We start from the raw sequence: 18545 nt of genomic DNA on the forward strand, positions 1-18545 counted from the left end.
AGGGATGAGGTAGTTGGGTGGGCTAATTTCAGATGGGCTGTGTACAGGTGCAGTGATCGGTAAGGTGCTCTGACAACTGATGCTTAAACTTAGTGAGGGAGATAAGAGTCTCCAGCTTCAGAGATTTTTGCAATTCGTTCCAGTCATTGGCAGCAGAGAACTGGAAGGAATGGCGGCCAAAGGAGGTGTTGGCTTTGGGAATGACCAGTGAGATATACCTGCTGGAGCGCAGACTACGGGTGGGTACTGCTATGGTGACCAATGAGCTAAGATAAGGCGGGGATTTGCCTAGCAGTGATTTATAGATGGCCTGGAGCCAGTGGGTTTGACGACAAACATGTAGTGAGGACCAGCCAACAAGAGCGTACAGGTCACAGTGGTGGGTAGTGTATGGGGCTTTGGAGACAAAACGGATGGCACTGTGATAGACTACATCCAATTTGCTGAGTAGAGTGTTGGAGGCTATTTTGTAAATGACATCGCCGAAGTCAAGGATCGGTAGGATAGTCAGTTTTATGAGGGCATGTTTGGCAGCATGAGTGAAGGAGGCTTTGTTGCGAAATAGGAAGCCGATTCTAGATTTAACTTTGGATTGGAGATTCTTTATGTGAGTCTGGAAGGAGAGTTTACAGTCTAACCAGACACCTAGGTATTTGTAGTTGTCCACATACTCTAGGTCAGACCCGTCGAGAGTGGTGATTCTAGTCGGGTGGGCGGGTGCCAGCAGCGTTCGATTGAAAAGCATGCATTTAGTTTTACTAGTGTTTAAGAGCAGTTGGAGGCTAGTGTTGGCTAGAAGGCTACTTCTAGTGTTGAGAACCTGAAGATTTAACTTTGGATTGGAGATTCTTTATGTGAGTCTGGAAGGAGAGTTTACAGTCTAACCAGACACCTAGGTATTTGTAGTTGTCCACATACTCTAGGTCAGACCCGTCGAGAGTGGTGATTCTAGTCGGGTGGGCGGGTGCCAGCAGCGTTCGATTGAAAAGCATGCATTTCGTTTTACTAGTGTTTAAGAGCAGTTGGAGGCTAGTGTTGGCTAGAAGGATACTTCTAGTGTTAAGAACCTGAAGACGGTGAAGGTAGTGAAAAACTAAAGTAATGATGTGTCGGAGTGGAAAGTTGTAATCATGTTTGATGCGACCACGGGGTCTCATCTACACCCTATTAGATTAACCAATGCCATTAAGAAAGAGAGGGGAAGTCACATTAGCCCGGTTCATTGGGAATGGTAGACTGTTAATATTCTGTTCTGACCATGTTCAGCAAGGGAAGATTCTGAAAATGAAAACTCTCAATGGGAAGAAAATCACAAGTCATATCCCTGGAGCTTCGGCAAGGCTGAGGGGTATCATTTCTGGGGTTCCACTGTCTATGTCCATAGATTATATAAAATAAAATGTAGAGGGGGGAATAGTGGTTGAAGCCTAAAGGCTGTTCAGTAAGAAAGAGGGGCAGAGAAGTGAAAGCCTGTCAGTATTATTAATGTTTGAGAAGGTTGTGCCTAAGAAAGTACAGATGGGCTTCCTGGCTTTCACAGTTAGAGAGTTTGTCCCACCTTAGTTAAGGTGTTTTAAATGCCAAATAATGGGGCTCTGTGCAAAGGAAAGAAAATATGTGCTTATGTTGTTCCAGAAACGGATACAAGACCTGTTCAGAAATCTTGCTCTCACAAATGTGTTGTTTAAAAGGACACCTTAATAGTTAATCAGATTGACTTCATAGCCTTCATTGGAAAGGTTGTCAACCTGACTGCGTTTGTGGAAAAAATAACTGCCAAGTTGAAGATCATTGTGGAAGCAGCAACAGAGTTTTTAGGAGTAACAGATGTTACTGTCGCCATGATTGTTGATACAGTGGGGAAAAAAAGTATTTAGTCAGCCACCAATTGTGCAAGTTCTCCCACTTAAAAAGATGAGAGGCCTGTAATTTCCATCATAGGTACACGTCAACTATGACAGACAAAATGAGATTTTTTTCTCCAGAAAATCACATTGTAGGATTTTTAATGAATTTATTAGCAAATTATGGTGGAAAATAAGTATTTGGTCAATAACAAAAGTTTCTCAATACTTTGTTATATACCCTTTGTTGGCAATGACACAGGTCAAACGTTTTCTGTAAGTCTTCACAAGGTTTTCACACACTGTTGCTGGTATTTTGGCCCATTCCTCCATGCAGATCTCCTCTAGAGCAGTGATGTTTTGGGGCTGTCGCTGGGCAACACGGACTTTCAACTCCCTCCAAAGATTTTCTATGGGGTTGAGATCTGGAGACTGGCTAGGCCACTCCAGGACCTTGAAATGCTTCTTACGAAGCCACTCCTTCGTTGCCCGGGCGGTGTGTTTGGGATCATTGTCATGCTGAAAGACCCAGCCACGTTTCATCTTCAATGCCCTTGCTGATGGAAGGAGGTTTTCACTAAAAATCTCACGATACATGGCCCCATTCATTCTTTCCTTTACACGGATCAGTTGTCCTGGTCCCTTTGCAGAAAAACAGCCCCAAAGCATGATGTTTCCACCCCCATGCTTCACAGTAGGTATGGTGTTCTTTGGATGCAACTCAGTATTCTTTGTCCTCCAAACACGACGAGTTGAGTTTTTACCAAAAAGTTCTATTTTGGTTTCATCTGACCACATGACATTCTCCCAATCCTCTTCTAGATCATCCAAATGCACTCTAGCAAACTTCAGACGGGCCTGGACATGTACTGGCTTAAGCAGGGGGACACGTCTGGCACTGCAGGATTTGAGTCCCTGGCGGTGTAGTGTGTTACTGATGGTAGGCTTTGTTACTTTGGTCCCAGCTCTCTGCAGGTCATTCACTAGGTCCCCCCGTGTGGTTCTGGGATTTTTGCTCACCGTTCTTGTGATAATTTTGACCCCACGGGGTGATTTCTTACGTGGAGCCCCAGATCGAGGGAGATTATCAGTGGTCTTGTATGTCTTCCATTTCCTAATAATTGCTCCCACAGTTGATTTCTTCAAACCAAGCTGCTTACCTATTGCAGATTCAGTCTTCCCAGCCTGGTGCAGGTCTACAATTTTGTTTCTGGTGTCCTTTGACAGCTCTTTGGTCTTGGCCATAGTGGAGTTTGGAGTGTGACTGTTTGAGGTTGTGGACAGGTGTCTTTTATACTGATAACAAGTTCAAACAGGTGCCATTAATACAGGTAATGAGTGGAGGACAGAGGAGCCTCTTAAAGAAGAAGTTACAGGTCTGTGAGAGCCAGAAATATTGCTTGTTTGTAGGTGACCAAATACTTATTTTCCACCATAATTTGCAAATAAATTCATTAAAAATCCTACAATGTGATTTTCTGGATTATTTTTTCTCAATTTGTCTGTCATAGTTGACGTGTGCCTATGATGAAAATTACAGGCCTCTCTCATCTTTTTAAGTGGGAGAACTTGCACAATTGGTGGCTGACTAAATACTTTTTTCCCCACTGTATGTTGACTGCTAATACTACTAATGATGGAATGTCTCAGTATGTAGAGCGTCTGCTAAATGACGAAAATGTAAATGTAAATGTAATTAGAGTTGTGTTTTTTGTTATCCTTCAGTGGAATGCCAGAAGCCTTATTGCTAACAGTCAGGAGTTTAAGAAATATGTAATAGATTTAGAGCTCAAACCTGATGTGATATGTGTTCAAGAAACATGGCTTAGACCACATCTATATTTTATTATTCCTGGTTATTGTTAAATCAGATCTGATAAGTCTGTTGGACAGTTGTCTTTAGAGAGGCTGGTTGATGTACAGTGCCTTGCAAAAATATTCATCCCCATTGGCATTTTTCCTATTTTGTTGCATTACAACCTGTAATTTAAATGGATTTTTATTTGGATTTCATGTAATGGACGTACACAAAATAGTCCAAATTGGTAAAGTGAAATTAAAAAAAGAACTTGTTTCAAAAAATTCACAAAAATAAATTACGGAAAAGTGGTGCGTGCATATGTATTCACCCCCTTTGCTATGAAGCCCCTAAATAAGATATGGTGCAACCAATTACCTTCAGAAGTCATATAATTAGTTAAATAAAGTCCACCTGTGTGCAATATAAGTGTCACATGATCTGTCACATGATCTCAGTATATATACACCTGTTCTGAAAGGCCCCAAAGTCTGCAACACCACTAATCAAGGGGCACCACCAAGCAAGCGGCACCATGAAGACCAAGGAGCTCTCCAAACAGGTCAGGGACAAAGTTGTGGAGAAGTACAGATCAGGGTTGGGTTATAAGAAAATATCCAAAACTTTGAACATCCCACGGCGCACCATTAAATCCATTATTAAACAATGGAAAGAATATGGTACCACAACAAACCTGCCAAGAGAGGGCCGCCCACCAAAACTCACGGACCAGGCAAGGAGGGCATTAATCAGAGAGGCAACAAAGAGACCAAAGATAACCCTGAAGGAGCTGCAAAGCTCCACAGCGGAGATTGGAGTATCTGTCCATAGGACCACTTTAAACGCAGGTGTGAGATTTGAAATGCTCATGTTAATATGTATAAGAAAAGTTGACTCTTCTTTGGATTCTGTTTTTACCATACATGAGATGCGTTCAGCCTTAAAAGGCTGTGGATATACAGCCCCAGGTCATGATCAGTTGTGCAATGTAATGTTTAAGCATCTACTTGATGAGGTCATACATGTTCTCCTGGGATTATTTAATACGATTTGGAGTGAGGGGGTTATACCTTCTGGTTGAAAACGTGCAGTAATATTACCTTTTGTAAAGCCTGGTAAAGACTCTTCTTGTGCTGATAGTTATAGACGAATAGCACTGACCTCTAACTTGTGTAAACTGATGGAAAAGATGATAGTCAATAGATTGTCATATTTCCTGGAACATAGAGGTTTATTGAGTCAATGTAAAAGTGAATTCCTTAAAGGTAGATCTACTTTGGAGGTATTACTAAAGGTGAGCGATGAAGTTGAGAACTCATGAAAGAAGTAATGGTTACTGTTGTTTTTGACATTGAAAAGGCGTATGACACTATTTGGAGAGAAGGTGTTGGTATTGGTTTGAGATTATATAACTGGGTTTTGGCCTTCTTATTTAGTCGCTCTTTTCGATTTTAAAATAGGATCCATTTTATTTGATACCTATGGAGTTGACAATGGTATTCCTCAATGCAGTGCTATCAGTCCTATTTTGTTCAACATTATGATGAAAGATGTGTTTGTGAATGTAGGTAGGGGTATTGGGGCTTCCCTATATGCTGATGGAGCTATTTGCAAGAGGGGAAGGAATGTCTCTTGTGATCAAATCTATTCAACAAGCTATAGTGGATGTTGAAAGATGGTCGATTGATTGGGGTTTTAAATTGTCAGTGGCGAAGTCTTGTATGTTCTTCTCAAAGAAGAAAGTTGCTGATAATATACAGTTGTTTCTGTATGGAGGATTTCTAAGTACAAATATTTGGGTCTATGGTTCAATGAGCGATATAAATGGAAATATCATGTCATAAATGTTGAATCGTATTTATTTAACTAGGCAAGTCAGTTAAGAACAAATTCTTATTTACAATGACGGCCTACACTGGCACGACGCTGGGCCAATTGTGCACCGCCCTATGGGACTCCCAATCACGGCCGGTTGTGATACAGCCTGGAATCGAACCAGGGGGTCTGTAGTGATGCCTCAAGCACTGAGATGCAGTGCCTTAGACCGCTGCGCCACTCGGGAGCCTAGTGTGCATAGTCTGTGCTGACAGACAATCGTTGATGGATATTTATAGAGCTCTGATCAGGACGACAATTGATTATGGGTGTATAGTTTATGGAACAGCGGCGAAGATTTGGCTTCAGAAGCTGGACAGAATCCAGTATATAGCTTTAAGGATATGTATTGGTGCATTTAAATCAACATCTGTATGTGCCTTACTAGTGGAGGCAGGTGAGATGCCTTTGGATATACAGTTTAAAAAATGGTCATTAGCATATTAGGTTGAAAGGCTGTGAGGTTGAGCATCCCACTGCTCCTGTTCTAGATGACTGTTGGGAATATACTAGTAGACAAGGCAGTGGTTTTGGTTGGACAGTTGGAAAGCTTGCTGATGAGAGTGGTTTGAGGGAGTTGGAGTTTGGCCCTTCTGTGGTGATAGGGGATGTTCCTCCCAGATCCTGTTGTTGATCTAACCTTGGTAGAGAAAAGGAAAGATTGGTCAGAAGTCAGTGATATAGGGAAACTGGTTGACAATTACATTGGTAGAAGTTTTTATGCTTTTTTTTTTTACTGTTTTTCACAGATGGATCCAAGGACCCAGATAGTGGGCGCACGGGAGCAGGCGTTTAAATTCCTGAATTTGATGTGCAGATATGTAGAAGACTAACAGATGCACTTTCAGTATACTCAGTTGAACTGTTGGCGATAATAGTTGCCCTACAGTGGGTGGAGGGCCTACAAACTGTTAGAATTATAGTATGCTCATATTCTCTGTCTGTATTGAATAGTTTATCATCTGGTAAATCTAATAGGAGTGACCTAATATTGGAGGTATTAATGTTATTACGGAGAATTGAGAGAATGGGTGTATTAGTGAGATTCTGCTGGGTCCCAGCACATTCGAGTGAGGAAGGGAATTAAATTGTAGACCAGTTAGCTAAAAGAGCTTTGAAACGAGATATAATTGATATTAATGTTCCACTGGGTAGAGGTGAGGCCAAATGTAAGATCAGAGCCATTTTGATAGATGTGTGGCAGAAGAGATGGAACTCTCAGCACAAGGGCCAGCATTTATATGCCCTCCAAAGAAAGGTCAGTGGACCAAGATTTACATTTCACATTTTTAGTCATTTAGCAGACGCTCTTATCCAGAGCGACTTACAGTTAGTGAGTGCATACATTATTTTATTTTAATTTTTCATACTGGCCCCCCGTGGGAATCGAACCCACAACCCTGGCATTGCAAACGCCATGCTCTACCAACTGAGCTACATCCCTACATCCCTGAGCTACATTTAAAGGTCAGATTAGGAAGGAAGAGGTGGTGTTCGCTCGATTGCGCTTAGAACATTGTACATTGAACTCGTCATTACATCTGGTTGGCAAGCATGTGAATGGTTTGTGTCTGGAGTGTATGATCGGTGAAACGGTGGAGCATGTGTTGTTATATTGTTGTAAGTATGTTGAAGAGAGGGAAATATTGAAGTGTAGGGTCATTGAGGTTGAGGGGGTTTGGAAGGGATTTGGGGGATGGGGGAGGGTCTATTAGAAATGAGTAGGGCTCTTGTATTTTCTCAGAAGTACTGAGTTAGGAAGGAGGATATAAAATGTCTTTAATTATTTGCTACTTTTTACTTTTATTTATTTTTCTTCAAAACGGCCTTGTTGGTTAAGGGCTTGTAAGTAAGCATTTCACTGTAAGGTCTATCTATACCTGTTGTATTCGGCGCATGTGGCAAATAACGTTGGATTTTATTTGATTTGTAAACCGTGATTGACCACACACTACAGCACAGTAGGTGGCGGCATGCACCTTTAATGTTGGTTTGCGGACCGCCATTAAATCATAGAAGAAGCAGCTCAGCCAACAGAGTTGTGGCTCGCTCGCTCAGGCGGTGTTTTGGCTATACTCTTCAATACCATTTTGTATCTAATTTTACTTAACCTAGTCTGCAATCAAGTTTGTTTAGGTAAATATACACAGCTAGCTAGCTAGTAAACACTGCCAAATATGCGACAGTTTTTTCTGTTGGGGTTTCTGTTTTCTAACATCACTGCGACGGCGTCGATTGAACCCATCAGTACCAGCATAGCGGTTGGGATGGCTGCGGCTCTCACCGGCTTCCTCGCAACCTACCAGAACATGTTTTACTATTTTCACGAATGTTGTAGACCAGAGTGGATCTCCTTCAACAGAACAGGTACGTTGAACATTTAGTATCGGTGTGGTAACGTTTATTTTGGGGGGCATTTCCTATATGTATTAACGGCGTTGCAACTTTAGGTTTTCTGAACATATTATCGTTTGTAGTAAGTAAAGGTATTGTGGTCCTTCCTTGGCTACTTGCATCTCTCTGGCTCAGCCGGAACACCTCTGTCCCTTAACACTGTAGGCTTTTTGAGTATCATTTGCAGTTTTAACTTTGAAATTGTGAAATGCCGAATGACATCATGTGAAAAACCATGGCCGAACGTAGCCGATGTTGAATGTGATCCATTTTGTGTTTGTGGTAACGAGTGACAACCAGCAAAGTCAAAATGGGCTATATCGTTAAAAAGCATGAAAATAAAATATCGCTTTTTGGTCTTCATTTCAGGTTAGACATAGGGCTAGTGGTGTGGTTAGGGTTATGTTTAAAATCGGACTTTAAGAAGATCAATTGTATAAATAGGCGGGGTTTAGCCATTTGTGGCTGTGTTTATTTATTATGCCGCGTTCATATAGTAGTCGGAACTAGGAAACTCGGAAATGCCCGACTTGATGATTAATTGAACGCTACACGTGCAACTAAAACAGTTAGCAATTCGGAAATGTCCGAGTTTCGTATTTCCGACTAGTATCTGAACGCAGGATTATACCTGGTGACGACACTTTTGCTACAGATTAGTTTTTGCTGTGTTGGTGTCGCATAATGATTACGTAGTAGGAACGAGCTGACTTGCACTCCTAACGTCTTTTCACTCCTAAATGATAAACTAGGTAGCTAAATGTTTATTTGAAGTGAAAATGAGAGCAACATACAAAACCTTTTTCGGATATTATGTTTTGATATCGAGTGTTTTTGTGAACGCGTTCGAACCAATCTCAACCACATTTGTGGTCGGTATTGGATTTGCAGCAATGGGGCGGAAAATTTATAATTATTTACATGAAAGTTGCGATTCAAAATGGATTGATTTTAATTCAACAGGTATGTGTACTGCTAAATATAAGATGGTTTATGTGTTCTCGTGGTTTACTTAGGCTATTTGATAATGTAGACAGTCAGTCCTTTTGCGTTTTAATCTTGCAATTGCTTATAGATCTCCACCAATATACCGTTGGCCTACTCTAGAATACGAGGGTTGGCTTTAGGGTCAGTCAATGAAGTGTGGATGAAGTGCGGGTGGGTGGCAGGCGGCTTGAGAAAACAATACCCTAAATCCATATATGTATCAGTCTTGTGCAGTTTATATCTATTGGCTACATTGAAGTTTTGTCATTATTTTAGTTTATCTGGCATAAGTGCATAAACCTAAACTTTAGGGCCTAAGTGCATAAACCTAAACTTTAGGGCCTAACTGTACAAGGGCCAAATCGCCAAATGGGAACTGGCAGAAAAATCGATCGACGTAGGCAATAACGACTAGTAGGCTACGTTTACATGCACGGAAATAATTGGATATTAAACTGAATACATTTACATTTTAGTCATTTAGCAGACGCTCTTATCCGGAGCGATTTACAGTTTTAGTGAGTGCAGACATTACGGCAGTAGGCATATTATGCAATAGTCATGTAAACACCTTACTCTGCTTGTCTTAATCGTCGTAAGATCAAAATCGAAATAAGCATACGCCAATTAAAACACCTAGTTTTCTGAGCAATCTTTCGAATTATTAGGACATCTAAACACCTTATCGGCGTTCCAAAGGTGTGTTTGACCTGCGCATGTGTCAGCACCGGTAGAGCAAGCCTACCTGTTTAGCACGAGTGAAGTGAGTTGGGAACATCTGAATCTATGCCGCTTAGAAGTAGTTTTCACATCAGGGGCGCAACTTTGGTTTTAGAAGTGGGGGAGGACATAACCTGGCAGGGGGTCCTCCCCCAGATTTTTTTGGGGCATCTAAAGCTCATTTACTGCATTTCTACTTGGGCTGGCCCTGGCAAAAACATTTTTAAAAATCTTGGTCAACCAAGAGTAGTCTTTTCTTTCGACCAATCGAATTAATCGAAATTTTAAATCTTGTATTTTTCCATATATATGGTAAATTACTGTAATAATAATATATTGAATGCATTAACAGAATTTACCATAACCAAACAATTATGAGAATTAACAATAAATGTAGGCTACTACTGGTGATGTATGTAATGGGGAATTGATAGACAAAGCAAACAATGCACACAATGAAGTTATGAAACAATGAATACCCACGAAATGGTGGAAGAGTGCATTCTGGAGAGAGACGTGCCTTGTGCATCTGAGCCATAATCCCCATATTCTTGGACCATGGCTTCCCCGCGGCCTCGTCAATGGATTAGTCAACTGAGACAGGTGCAAATCACCTTCTCGACAAAAATAAATAATGCAGACCCCTTTTGTCATACAGTAGGCTATTCCATATGAGGCACCCATACCGTATGAAAGTTGCACAGTATACCCTTAATCTTGTAATAAATCAAATCTAGTGATCCATAACTTGACATTTCTGCCATCCATTGTGGTAGGATAACCAACCTTCAAATTAATGGCAATGCATTTATTAGCCACTATAAATGCTTGGTTACACAGTTTTTTCCAGTATCAACATTTCCAAGCAAACAAAACCAGGGAGAAGGGAGAATCTGTAGACATGCTGAGATAAAATAACATACTCTTTGCCAGAATTCAGCCAGCCTTCACAAGATCATAACATATGCAAATATGTCCCCTTTTGTGTTTTACTCTTCCAGCAGAGGAATTACATTTCTGAGTGCATGGTATTCAGTTTCACTGGCATATAAGATGTTCTATGGATGGTCTTAAACTGCAGTAATTTATGTCTGAGATTATATGAACATGACTGGGCATTCAAACATACCTGTATCCATTCATCATCATCGATATTGTGTTGAGTACTGACCGTTCACCATGACCGTGAATTCTGTATAGCTGTTTATACAGTGTCAGTGTGAAAAGTAGGGATTTAGCTAGGGAAACTGACAGATCAATACCTACCAAAATGTTGGAAATTATAAGCAGAAACATAGCCTATCTAAATCAGGCAAAAAAAAATCCTGCACCCACTGACAAAATGGTTCCATCATCTGACTGTAGCCTACAGCAGATTTTCTATATTAGCGGGCTCGGGTCGGATGCTGGCCACAGATTTTCACTTTTTTACATAGTCTGGTGGTTGTGAATGGGTTATTAGCAATTGTGGGCGGGTGAGGGTGAGCAAACAGCTGACCCGCGCACCACTAGCCTACTTAGCAGATGTATCCTACATGCATAACTAATCACATGTTATGAAGATAACCACCTGTTATTTGTATAGAAATAATGGTGGTGTATTCGTAGCACATGTCCCATTCATTGACACTAATAATCGACTTCTGCCCGGTCATCAGGTTTGGAAGTGGCCCTAGATCGGAAGCTGTTTGGTCAACATGTTGCCTCCAGAGTCATCCAGAAAGCTGTAACGGGTTTCATGAACAATAAAAACCCTAAAAAGCCCCTGGTGCTCTCTCTACATGGCTGGACTGGCACAGGGAAGAACTTCGTCAGCCAGTTGATAGCTGAAAACATCTACAAGGAGGGCATGACCAGCAGTTTCGTCCATCAGTTTGTGTCTACAGCTCACTTCCCTCATCTGAGTCAGATTGAGAACTACAAGGTAAAACAAGTATTTTGTTATATTGAAGTGTAATCCCCAGTAACCGTGGCATGGAAATTCTCAATAGAGAATTAGGCTGTAAAAACAAAATCACTCTTATGCATATTCTATATTAGGGGTATTCAAATCTTACCCTACGAGGTCCGGAGTACTGCTGTGTTTCTGTTCTACCTGATTATTAATTGCACCCACCTGGTGTCCCAGGTCTAAATCAGTCCCTGGTTAGGCTGGCTTCAAGGTCCACATTTAAATTAGAGGGTTCTTTATGATACAGAATGTACAGCTGAATAATTTTTTAAAATATATTTTGCAGCTATGCTGTAAGCTGTCTTCACTGCTGTAGATAAGTCTGTGTTTAAACTGTTGTGACCATCCCTCAGTCTCAGCTGCAGCAGTGGATCAAAGGCAATGTCACCAACTGCCCACGTTCCATGTTCATCTTTGACGAGATGGACAAGATGCACCCTGGCCTGATCGACTGTATAAAGCCCTACCTGGACTACTACGAAAATCTGGACGGGGTCTCCTACCGCCAAGCCATCTTCATCTTCCTCAGGTAGGGCAGACAGACCAGCAGTGTGTGATAAGAATTAATGTGTTGTTTTTGGATACTTTGGTATTATTATATTTTTTACTGGATTTACAGTCAAATATATTACAGACATGCATCATATTATCTTTCCCACAATTTAACGACTCTTTGTAATGACCATGATTTTACTTAGCTAAAAGTCAGTGTCAATCAGATACGGCCCCCCAAAATTAAAGTTCAGTTACTTCAGATGTTTTATTTTGCAAATAAAATCACCACACATGAACCTAATGCATTTATAAACTACTCCATGTCCGCACCAGTGAGGAAGAAAAATAACGTTGGACCCAGCTTAAAGTGGCAATATGCAACTTTTTGTTCGACCCGACCAAATTCACATAGAAATGTGAGTTACAGATCTATCATTCTACTTGAAAGTCTAAGAAGCAGTAGATCTGTCATGTGCGCTAATTCTATGCTTTCCATTCTTATGTTTTGTTTTTGTGTCTTTTACTTTTGGTTTTGTACACCAGCTTCAAACAGCTGAAACAACAATATTATTAGTTGTAGAAAATATTTTTCACAGCGGTTTAGATGGTACAATGATTCTCTACACTATACTAGCTTATTTTGTCACATAAACTGAAATTAGGTGAACTATTAGAGTTTTAGCAACCAGGAAATGGTGATTTCTGCATAGTGCAACTTTAATATCTACTAGTTTGTTTTGCTAATCTCCATAGCAATGCTGGAGGAGAGCACATCACGCAGGTGGCCCTGGACTTCTGGAAAGCAGGTCGAGACCGAGAGGAGATGAAATTGCAACACTTAGAACCAGCTCTCTCCCTGTCCGTGTTCAACAACAAGCAGAGTAAGCCACCTCTTTGCCGTCCTTCTTTAGGGCTGAAGCCTAACATATACACTTTGGTAACTATTGTTCATATTTAACAAATCATGCACATATATTTCTCTTAAGGTTTTCTCCTTTGTTACTAAGCCTGGGGTTAGAAGACTGGGGATGTTATTGGGGACTTTTAAGACCTTCAATACGAAGATTACGGGTGATATCTATATTCTGTCCATCTGCTTTCCTTGCCCCTGCCCATCTTATGACTATCTTTACCCCCTAGGCACTTGTGTACATCTGAGAGGATTGGGTAAGCAATTGGTGGTAGCTTCTTCTTGCCCATCTTATGACTGTGTCCACCCTCCCTCTCTCCCTCCCTTTGTGTAGGTGGGTTGTGGCACACTAGTCTGATAGACAAGAACCTAGTTGACTTCTTCGTCCCCTTCCTGCCTCTGGAGTACAGACACGTGATGCTGTGTGGCATGGCAGAGATGGCCGCCAAGGGCCTGGAGCCCGACCAGGACATGGTCGACCAGATGGCCAGAGACTTGGTCTATTTCCCCAAGAGTGAAAAGATCTTCTCCAGCAAGGGCTGCAAGACCATCGGCGGCAAGCTAGATTACTATACATAGTGTGTGTTTGAGATCGACTACGTTGCTGCCGGCAGCTGCAGACTGACCGATCTAATCATAATGAGTAGTAATTTAGGATGAAAGGTGGTTTGTAGGTCTGATCAGTCGGTCTGCTGTTGCTGACGGCAATGTAGACGATCTCAGAGGGAACAGCTACTGTATCTATCTACCACCTACTCTACTGTGTGCACTTTCTTAATGACAACATCTCCGCCAGTCGGAGTGAGGAAGTCAGTGACTGAACTCAGAAAGGGGATGATGACCCGCCCCTCAGGTCTCCCAACGTCAACACAACCATGTGGAGGACTTCAACGATCTTGCTCTGATGGTGTCACTTATCCCTGAAGATGGACTACTGAGAGAGAGGAGGGTGACTTTAAGGAGAGATAAAAAAAAATTTTTAGGAAACACTGAGGGGAAACGCAATTATTTTTAACTAATCAAGGTGCTTGATCCTGACTTATCAATTCTGTAAATGAGTATCTCCAAATAATGATTTCATTTTCCAGGGAATTCTGCTGCACATGAACTGTGGCAAGTGAAAACAAGTTGTGTATTAGAAACAAATGTGGTTTAAAGTTACAATCTCTAATACATTTTTCAGCCAAACGGCAGCCCTGCCACTTGGTTTGCTATCAATCTGAGGGATGCTGAGGCCGGACAAATGTAACCACTCTAAACGACAGATGGAGATATGGATGCAAGGACTCGCAGTTCATGAGATCAACGGGATGGTTATATTCTTCAAGAATCAATGGGTACATACCGTTAATTGAAATAAGAATTGGACAGTTGTAACTATTGCAGCTTGCCTCTTTGTCATTGAAAACGTAGCACTGAAATATTGTACATTTGTGGTGCACTGGATACCCATTGTGTATTTTATATCTGTTGTCAATACCCAGTTTACCAATACCTAAACATGGAAAAATCTGCCTTAAAACTTGCATCTATTTTGCCTTTGTTTTTAATCCTTACTCATTCACCAGAAGCATTGTGTACATTACAAAATCTGCTGTAAGCTTATCTTTGTCGGTGTATAAGTTTCATTTTCAGTCCACCAATTGCATTTTTTTCAAGATTGATCCAGATTTGTCCTAAATCATATAATTGAGTAGTCCATCAGTCCTCCTTGATTAAATGTCTGCAATGAAGTAAATCCAATTGTAGTTTAAAAAATATAACTTAACCACAATGAAACAGTTGTATGTTTTATGTACAACTGTATACTGTGCCTTAGTTGGCATACTGTTCCCAACCTAAACAATGCAGAAAATAATTACAGGAAGGAAGGGTCACTATTTTTCATTAATGTTTTTATATGGGAAAAATCTGTTTAGTTTTACTTTTGTTTGAGTACATTTTTGAAGGTAATGTAAGAACTCCTACTGTTAAGTCAGGACATCAAACAAGGCATATTTGTACATTTTACTCTACTTTTTTCTTCTTCTAGCCAAAGCATTAAAGCTCAGAATAATTACAATAAATCTCAAAGCATTCTAGCTTGCTCATTTATGCATTTTTGGATGTGTTATATTCATGCGAGACCATAACAATTTAGCAGTCTCCTACTCTTAGACACTGAAAATGGGCCCAGATCTAAGTATCTGTGGAAATCTGTCAATATTGACAAAGTCAAAAGTTAATTCCATGCTCAGTTTACCTGTTACAATGAGAGAATCAGAGAAGTTATGACAGAGGTAATTTTTATGAACACAGGTGTAGTTCCCTTGGTGGAAGTCATCTGTAGCAGGGAAGAGGAAGGCAGCAGAGTGATTGACAGCTGGCTGAGTCTGGGTTCTCTTGGAGCCGGTGAACGTGAGAAGGAAGGAGCCTCCTGGGTACTGTGGAGGAGGTGATGATGAAGCTGTAGCCCCGTAACACCTCTGGCTCCTGGAGACCCCTCCCATTGGGGCATTCAGAGAGATATTAGGCTGGAGCAGGAGATCTGAGCAGATCACCTCAACATAGGATGGTATTGAATCAAAATCAATTACTTCAAATAGAGCATCCTTTCTATGGGGGAAAATACTCAATTGCAGATTCAGAGCCATCACATTTAAACGGTATCATTGGTATCTCTTCTGGAACAGAGTGGTTTAGCATTGAAACAGCATAGCCCAGTTGTCTACATACTACTTCTGCAACACCCATTTCTTGAAAGAATACGCTCTAGCCTTTAGCTCAGTGCGGATGTTGCCTGTAATGCATGGTTTATGGTTGGGATATGTATGTACGGTCACAATACGGAAGTGGTCTGATGAAGCGGATGCTAAACTACGAGACTGTTTCGCTAGCACAGATTGGAATATGTTCCGGGACCCATCCGATGTCATTGAGGAGTTTACCACATCAGTCACATTAAGTGCATCGACGACGTCGTCCCCACAGTAACCAACCAGAAGCCATGGATTACAGGCAACATCCATACTGAGCTAAAGGCTAGAGCTGCCGCTTTCAAGGAGTGAGACACTAATCGGGACGCTTATAAGAAATCCCGCTACGCACTCCATCAAACAGGCAAAGCGACAATACAGGACTAAGATTGAATCCGCTGGCAGGGCTTGCAAACTATCACCGATTACAAAGGGAAACCCAGCTGCAAGCTGTCCAGTGCCATGACTGAGCCTACAAGATGAGCTAAATGCCTTCTATGCTCGCTTTGAGCAAGCAACACTAAACCATGCTTGAGAGCACCAGCTGTTCTGGACGACTGAATGATCACGCTCTCCGTAGCCGATGTGAATAAGACCTTTAAACAGGTTAACATTCACAAAGCCACAGGGCCAGACGGATTGCCAGGACGCATACTCAGAGCATGCGCTGACCAGCTGGTAAGTGTCTTCACTGATATTACTACAATCCAAACTAGATGCCCTCAATCACACAAATTATCAACGAACCTACCAGGTACAACCCTAAATCCGTAAACATGGGTACCCTCATAGATATCATCCTGACTAACTTACCCTCTAAATACACCTCCGTTGTCTTCAACCAGGATCTCAGCGATCACTGCCTTATTGCCTGCGTCCGTAACGGGTCCGCGGTCAAACGACCACCCCTCATCACTGTCAAACGCTCCCTAAAACACTTTAGCGAGCGGGCCTTCCTAATTGACCTGGCCCAGGTATCCTGGATGGATATAGATCTCATTCCATCAGTAGAGGATGCCTGGTTGTTCTTTAAAAGTAATTTCCTCTCAATCTTAAATAAACATGCCCCATTCAAAAAATACAGAACTAAGAACAGATATAGCTCCTGGTTCTCCTCAGACTTGACTGCCCTTGACCAGCACAAAAACATCCTGTGGCGTACTGCATTAGCATCAAAAAGCCCCCGCGATATGCAACTTTTCAGGGAAGTTAGGAACCAATATACACAAGCAGTTAGGAAAGCAAAGGCTAACTTTTTCAAACAGAAATGTGCATCCTGTAGCACTAACTCCAAAAACTTTTGGGACACTGTAAAGTCCATAGAGAATAAGAGCACCTCCTCCCAGCTGCCCACTGCACTGAGGCTAGGAAACACTATCACCACCAATAAATCTACAATAATCGAGAATTTCCACAAGCATTTTGCTACGGCTGGCCCCATATACTACCCACCACTGTGACCTGTACGCTCTTGTTGGCTGGTCCTCACTAAATATTCGTTGCCAAACCCACTGGCTCCAGGCCATCTATAAATCACTGCAAGGCAAATCCCCGCCTTATCTTAGCTCATTGGTCACAATAGCAACACCCACCCGTAGTATGCACTCCAGCAGGTATATCTCACTGGTCATCCCCAAAGCCAACACCTCCTTTGGCCTCCATTCCTAACAGTTCTCTGCTGCCAATGACTGGAACGAATTGCAAAAATCTCTGAAGCTGGAGAGACTTATCTCCCTCACTAACTTTAAGCATCAGTTATCAGAGTACCTTACCGATCACTGCACCTGTACACAGCCCAACTGAAATTAGCCCACCCAGCTACCTCATCCCCATATTGTTATTTATTTTGCTAATTTGCACCCCAGTATCTCTATTTGCACATCATCTCTTGCACATCTATCATTCCAGTGTTAATACTAATTGTATGTACCTATTTATTGCCTTACCTCCATAACTTGCTACATTTGCACACACTGTATATATCTTTTCTGTTGTATTTTTGACTTTATGTTTTGTTTTACCCCATTTGTAACTCTGTGTTGTTGTTTTTATCGCACTGCTTTGCTTTATCTTGGCCAGGTCGCAGTTGTAAATGAGAACTTGTTCTCAACTGGCTTACCTGGTTAAATAAAGGTTAAATAAAATAAATAAATAAAAAATATTTTCAACCTGATCCAGACTGTAACAGGTTGGAACCGGTTCAGGGAAGAAAACCGAAAACCAGAAAGTAACATTTTTCGAGGAACAGAACCAGAACCGAGAATGAAAGTGATCTGTTCTGCAACATAACTGTTCTTTTAAAAGCATGGGAACCGGTTAATAACGTTAATTTATGTTCAGGGCATTTTTTTCCCAGTTCCACAAAAAACACAACAATGCGCCTATGCAAAGCCTTCACTGTCACTCAGAAATGTATTCCAGTGTCTGCCTGCCTGCCAGCTGAAAATCTTTGTCAGTGTGTGTGTGTTTAGGCTACCTGCCCACATTGGCTTTATTAACAAAAAAAAAGTAAGATGTGTTTTTATTTTAATTCTGGTGCCGCTTTGAACGCACAAGCTTGTTAGATAGCTAGCACTGGTCTAGCTATCAAACCCTAGGCGGCATTATGTGTAATGTAATGGATCTGAGAGTCATGATCAAGGGCTAGCTCTGGTCCAATGTTAGTTAAGCCAACTCTCTGAAGTTCAAAGACATTCAAAGTTCCTTCATAGAAGCCGCTCCTCCGTAGGTATAATTATGTGGGCCTAATTCCGATAATGCATGTCATAACAACAAGATGCCCAGCGCTTCATGCTCAGCGCCCTCACCCGCAAAATTTCAGTCGCATCCTACACTA

The 18545-nt window shown here is 41.5% G+C and overlaps 1 protein-coding gene across 2 annotated transcripts; it reads left to right on the forward strand.

Annotated features, from left to right (window-relative positions):
* The first annotated feature begins 7530 nt into the window (after positions 1-7530).
* LOC121541473 (torsin-1A) lies at positions 7531-15073 on the forward strand. 2 transcript variants are annotated; one of them, XM_041850508.2, is made up of 5 exons: positions 7531-7884; positions 11277-11542; positions 11923-12098; positions 12818-12945; positions 13309-15073. In XM_041850508.2, exons 1-5 carry the CDS (start codon positions 7695-7697, stop codon positions 13551-13553), a joined length of 1005 nt encoding a protein of 334 aa, XP_041706442.1. In that variant the 5' UTR covers positions 7531-7694; the 3' UTR covers positions 13554-15073. The 2 variants fall into 2 exon arrangements, with proteins under 2 accessions (XP_041706442.1, XP_041706443.1); XM_041850509.2 differs by lacking the exon at positions 7531-7884 and adding an exon at positions 8581-8874.
* Positions 15074-18545: the final 3472 nt, after the last annotated feature.

The sequence above is a fragment of the Coregonus clupeaformis genome, chromosome 27 (genome assembly GCF_020615455.1).
Source record: "Coregonus clupeaformis isolate EN_2021a chromosome 27, ASM2061545v1, whole genome shotgun sequence".
Lineage (NCBI taxonomy): Eukaryota > Metazoa > Chordata > Actinopteri > Salmoniformes > Salmonidae > Coregonus > Coregonus clupeaformis.